Raw genomic sequence first — 6,274 nt, forward strand, 5'->3', positions numbered from 1 at the left:
CTGAGTCGATGTCGAGCCAATTATCAAGTCCTGCGCATTCATATAAGTACCAGTCATTCTAGCATGCTCAATTTGTACTCACAGCGTTTGCTATCGCGGTGATGGTGTTCTGAAAGCTTGATTGGGTGCACCACTGGTCGTATCCGTTTGTCTCCAGCATGATCTTGGCGCGGATGTTTGTTGAGGTGAGCTCTCCGCTAGCAGTGACCTGAGCAGCGACCGTGAAGTCAACGTAAACATAGTTGTTGGTGCTGATGTCCGACGAGGAGAAGAAATCGATTCCCAGAGGGATGTCGATCTCAATACCATTGCCGACAGGTTGCACGGTCGTTTTCTGGGTGCAGAGGCTGAGAGTTGGAGCGCACGTGGTGGAGAGGGTGTCGAAGACTGACTTGATGCCAGCTTGCTGGTAGATGGCAGAGCTGGAGCTGTCTTCACAGGCCTGGCTGAACGTGGCGTCGGTCTCCGTGTACCCCTTGCCGACGCGGATAGAATCAAGAGGGATAAGGACGCCGTTGGCGGAGTACTTGCTGGGAAGCACAAAGGAGACTTTGAGGTATTGAGCGTTCTCGATCGGGATGCCAGGAACAACCTCGACGTTTCCGAGATTCAGGTTCACAAAGTCCAAGAAAGTGTTCTGGATCCCGCCGTTGGTGACGAGCTGGGCGTATCCTGCGAAAGTGGTGAGAAGAGCAAGGAGAGGAGCAGCAAGCAGTACCGATGCGTTGAAGCGTCAATGCGTGTTGGGTAGCATAAGCGGACATGAGGTTGAACGTATCAGTTGAGGTGAAGGTGGCGATGCCGACGAAGGTCTTGACCGTATAATCGGTCATGTAACCCGTCACCGTTCCAGCGTACTTCCGGAGCTCGCGATCGTCGATTTCCAAGGTGATGGAGGAGGTTCCAGAGGAGACAATTTGCGAGACACTCATTCCGCTCAGCTGACCGGTGAAGTAGGAGCTCGTTGAAACATTGCTCAGGGGATTGGACACAGTGCTGCAGTTGGGGGCGATGACGACATTCTGGAGGTACGTGTCGAAGGTCAAGGCAGGACGATATTGGTCGTGGAAGGTCTGAAGGCAACAAGCATCGGCAAACCCGCCCGAGGCGCCTCCGCATGGGAAGTTGGACTGAACGTACGAGTCTTGCTCAATTTGGGTGTAGGAGTCCAAGTACTGCCCATTGGAATTAAGTTGCGAAGCCCCGTTGATTCTTGGAACATACAGCACGTTGGTCATATACCCATTGCTTGAGGAGGTTGGCAAGGCACCCAGAGTGTAGTCGACATTGATCTTCCAGCATCCAGTATCCATACATCCTGTGTCGAAACGGATGCTCGAAATCGAAAATCCGGTGTTTTGTTGGTGGAGTATGCTCCATCGGCTGTGATTGCCAGATGAGCGATGCACACTACCAGAAGAAGAAGCTTCATTGAAGTGCTGGTCAACGTCTCTGTCCCAGAAATCGTAGCAAACATGGACACACGATGCCTGTCCGAGTTGTGAGAGATTCACGAAAAAGGCTCACGAATGAGCGACAGACAGGAGAGGAGAGGTGCGATGAGACGATGCAGTGACAGCGGGAAGAGAAGCAGGCAGCGATAGAGAGAGGAGGAGAGGGAAGGGTTGATGTGACAGAAGCGGGAGGATGCGTCGAGGTTGGGGATGGGAGGCCTGCGGGAAACGCAGGGGCGGCGGGGAATAAAGAGTACACTTCCCTGTGGTAGGGTTGGGGTCAAAAGTGAGGGGTGTGGGGGTCCTAAGGTGGCCGCCTGAGGTGATTTTAAGGGCCTGGGGTGGTGGGGCAATGGGAAATCATTCTCAAACAAGAGGAAAATCTTGGGGAGAGGGCGATGGGTAGGGTGAGGGGGCCAGGAACAATCAGAGGAGGGTGGGAGGTTGTCTCGGAAATCAAAAAGGGTGGTGGGGGTAGTAGGGTCGCTGAAGCTTCAACATCGGTCGGGGATCACGGGAGATGTCGATGAGACCAGGGGTGGGGGTACAAGGGGTGGTGTGAAGATGGGGGTAGGGTTGTTTCCTGCGGGGTATTTGAGGGGTCTACGTTCCGAGGGGTGTAAATACTTGAAAAGGATTGCATCTATAGGGGGTGGAATGGTTGGGGGTTACTGTTGGTGGGTAAGGGTACTTCAAAATTTAAGGTACTATGTGATGAGCACCACATGGAGGGGTATGAAAATAGGAAAAATGGTGGGTACAAGACAGCCGTTGAAGATGAGCAACTTTTGATGTGGGGTAGGGTAGGGTATGACGGGGGTACTGATTCACGTGTGCGAGTTCTGTGCATAAAAGAAGGGGTGGTACAGCTTGTGACCGGGTGTGGCAACAAAGAGGCCAGGATATCATCAGCAGATGAGCTCACGAGAGGGTGGGTACTCCTCGTGATGGGGTTGTGTCATGGGGTTGGGTAGAGTGATTCGTAAAAAATGTCTTTTTGGCGAAGAGGGCAAAATATATACAGGTGAGAGGGGGTGGTATCAGAGGGTGAAAGATGGGTAGGGGTGGTAAGAGGTTCCGAACGGGCCTATCGAAGGCAATAAGTCAGAAAGCACCCATGTGGTGGGGGTAGGCATATCGGGAAACCACCCCTTGACTAGACCATAATATATGGGCTGCTGACTACCGGGGGTGGTCATTCGCCATAATTGTCGCTACCAGTACGCTTAGGGCCGTCTTCTCCGAATATCTTCATACAAGAGAGGTGGGGTGGCGACCTGTACGGGGTAGGAACAGGTGATTTGTGATAGCTTTTAATGAATAGGGTGGGGTTCTCCAAAAACTGAATCCAGTAGGGTAGGGGTAGAATGATATTTGTTGGGCAATTCGCGCTGCTAAGAATTTCGATGACCGGTGGTATCAATTTGATTCAAAACAAGGGGTCGGGGTACATCTCAAGGATAGCAGCAGATTGGGAGATTTTCGAGAAGGGTGGGGGTAGAAACAGGATGGGGTAGCATGAACGCAAGAAGGTTCTTTGAGGGTAGGGTGTAAGATTTCCCAAAGGATGGGTGGGGTGGTGGAAGAAGATGACACAAGATAGTACCGGGGGAGCGTGATGACAAAGGCGGGAGTGACAAAGGAGTTCAAAAGTCATCAACAACCACAGGGGGTGGGGTGGGTCCGGGTGAATGAATGGGCCAGGGGGTAGGTGGGGAGCACGGCACCATCAGCATCCGGATGCCACGCGGTCACGAGGGCGCAAGAAACTCGACAGTAGGGGGTGGCCCGGGGCGAGTGAAGCAGGGGTGGTCCGAAACTAGAGAGTACCCCTACCACACGGCATCTGCGCTGTTGAAAGCAATATTCAGCCCCGAAGGTACCAGGAAGGTGGGGGTACTTATTTCCGGCGTCAGCACTCCTACATGTATAATGGACTTCACTCCCACCCCACCCATCATTCACCTCCCACCCTCAAAAAGATGCGAGAAGCAAAGGGGTCAGAAGGGCGCCAACCCTACCCCCCCACAGCCTCTCCTTTTGACTTCGCTACTACCGGCAGTAGGCCCCGCCCGGCCTCCTCATATCGGCCAGTACCCCTCCTTTGATAGGCTTCTACCCCCACCCTTCACCCCTCAGAGGTTGAGACTCCGTCATCAAGTCCTCGCAAGAGGCCGCCCTCGCCGGGAGGACGGATGTGACGATTGACTCCAACAGTCATCAATTTTACTACAGTCCGACCATCGTAACTTCAGGGGTGTGACCGGTGGTCTCCCATTTCCCACTAGTACCCCCACAACATCGTCCTTTGACCGGGTGTATTTCCAGGGAGCCTGGGGTGGGGGTGGTTGGAGTGCAACGACAGGATAAATGGGTATAGTCCAGAAGGTTCCAGCTGCGGGCCCCAAGGACCGTCGGAACAGAAGGCTAGAGGGGGGAAGGGTCCCTGTACCCACTAAACCATTAGAGCGAGACAGCATACATCTTCCACCTTCCCCCTGCCCTCCAACGGTTGTCTACCTCGATCCCTTGGCCCATTCGGACCTTTACTCCCCAATCACGGCACCCTGTACCGACCAACTCTCTTGAGAGCTCGCCCTCTCCAGGGTTGACCTTTACCCACCCCGTCCTCTTAGTAACCTGCCCTCTACAGTCAAAACCACCCCCACCCTCACCCATCACACTCTCGTCGCTCGACTGGTACGGTCACGTTCAGACTTCTTGGCCCGTGGAGCAAAGCGGAGATCGCAGGAGATCCAGTCAAAGCCCTCTTTGAACCGCAACGGTTCGTCCGACCACCACAAAGACTACCAGAAGAGAGCTAATGGGGGCCGCGAGATCAAGAGGAGATTCTGGGGAGATACCTGATATCACTGCGGGTCAGTCCGTGCCATCAATGGGTGTGGTCTTATGTCAAGTGACATTCGTGACTACCAGTCAGACTCTGACCCCCTCTAAAAACGGACTCTACTCTGGCTTCAAATCTGTTCCCAGGCGCGCGTAGCCCATCATGTGATTCGAGTCCCGGAGTCCGTCCGGGAAGTTCCGCAGTTCCGGTGACGGTTGACGGCGGCCAGGGCCGCCGCCCGCCGCCGATCCCCGTCGGAGTGGGCCCACGAAACAGCCGGCCGCTGCGGCTTCCGGGCCGAGGGGCCCGGCGCCGGCGCTTACTTTGAACTTCAGAACCGTCACCCGGACTCGACCCGGTGGTACACGGTACCCGGTGCCCGGTGCCCCCGGGCCCCCCGGTGCCAGGACCGTCACGGTCAAGACTCTTGGAACTTGTGACTTGACCGTACGGTTGAGCCGGCGGCCCCCTGGGCGCCGGGCACGGTCTGTACCCCTCCTCCCGGCCCGGCCCGGCCGGGCCGGGCCCGGCCTGATTCAAGTTACTATCAGTTCAGTTAGTTATCAGTACTCGGCTGCCCGGCCGGGCCACCGTACCCGGCGGTCCCGGGCCGGGAGGCTGGGCACGGTCCGGCCGGAGTCACGGTGCAGGCTCCGGCGGCAGACTCATGGATCAATGAGGGGATGTGGGGTCACTTTCCGAAAGGGGAAGGAAGAACAAGATGGGGAAGGAGCGGAAGAGGGAGGAAGAGCGACAGGGAGGGCGAGGAGGAGAAGCCGAGCAGGACGAGCAAGGTAGGGAGAGAGGACAACGAAGACAAAGATCCTCACACGATCGATGCTCTCCTGCGGTTCTAACCCGTGTCCGTGTCAGGGACGAGCAGGCCCAACATGAACGAACCAGTGAGAGTGAAGGAAATGCGAGCACGGTGGATTGGAAGGTGAGGAAGAGATGAGGTTGTCTGTGATCTGAGATAAGATTGTCTGTGATCTGAGACAAGATTGTCTGTGATATGATCGAGCAACAAACAACATCAGCCATCATGACACTGATCGATTGAATTAGTTTCTTAATGGTTTCTCACAGGAACGATGAAATCCAGCAGCTTCTCAACATCTTCGGCCCAAGGAGGGCGCACGTCCCCCCAATCTTCGTGAATGGTCATGCATCGACAGGGAAATCAGGTGATACAAGAACAAACATCAGCCATGTCTCGTCTCAACACGCCTCTTCACTTCTCATCCTCACACTACTTTCTTGCTCACGTCTATCATGTTTCCTACCCCGATCATGCTGTCTCGTTGTTTGCAGCTCAGTCTTCTTCTGGCATTCCTCTTCCTTCTCACTTCCCTGCCAGCTGTCGTGCAAGACTTGCTCTTAACCCTGAAGGCGCCACATGCCTTTGTCAACTGCGTCGAAGCGACTACCCCCAGCGCGCTTTTTGAGATGGTAAGGCGTCAGGGGACGTTGAACCTGAGCTCATGCCGGGGGCAGGTCCTACAGCAGCTGTGCTGCTCGGGGAGGAGGACGAGCAGCGAAGAGGAGGAGAACAAGCTCAGGTGCTGGGAGCTGGGATGTGACGGAGGTGATGGTGGAGGAAAGATGCAACGACGTCTCCAAGTTTGTGCGCCTCTTCGTGGACAACAAGAGCCTCAGACAAAGTGAGAGTTGTGCTGGTTGTCTGCTGGCTGATCCGTGAGCAGCATGCGGGGACGAGGAAGGGAGATGGATCTTGCATGAGAGGAAGGAGCAGGAGGAGGAGGAGACCTGGTAAGGAGGGGAGGAGGGACCAGCTTCTGCTTACCCGGCGCGCAGCTTCCTCGTCTTCGATCGAGCAGAGAGGCTGAGAAATTTGGACCCGCACTTGCTCAAGACGCTCGCACGGATGAACGAGCTGACGTCGAGGTAGGAGGAGGAGGAGGAGGAGGAGGAGGAGGAGGAGGGAGGAGGAGGAGGAGGAGGAGCGAAGGTA

The 6,274-nt window shown here is 55.4% G+C and overlaps 1 protein-coding gene across 1 annotated transcript; it reads left to right on the forward strand.

The window, feature by feature from the left end:
* Window positions 1-5,023: 5,023 nt before the first annotated feature.
* GUITHDRAFT_120212 (hypothetical protein) lies at window positions 5,024-6,211 on the forward strand (the record flags this gene model as incomplete). The annotated part of the gene is made up of 8 exons (XM_005820547.1): window positions 5,024-5,096; window positions 5,176-5,242; window positions 5,389-5,486; window positions 5,660-5,751; window positions 5,797-5,861; window positions 5,905-5,963; window positions 6,006-6,072; window positions 6,118-6,211. The coding sequence occupies 8 exons, from the start codon at window positions 5,024-5,026 to the stop codon at window positions 6,209-6,211; spliced, it is 615 nt and encodes a 204-aa protein (XP_005820604.1).
* Window positions 6,212-6,274: the final 63 nt, after the last annotated feature.

The sequence above is a fragment of the Guillardia theta genome (genome assembly GCF_000315625.1).
Source record: "Guillardia theta CCMP2712 unplaced genomic scaffold GUITHscaffold_173, whole genome shotgun sequence".
Lineage (NCBI taxonomy): Eukaryota > Cryptophyceae > Pyrenomonadales > Geminigeraceae > Guillardia > Guillardia theta.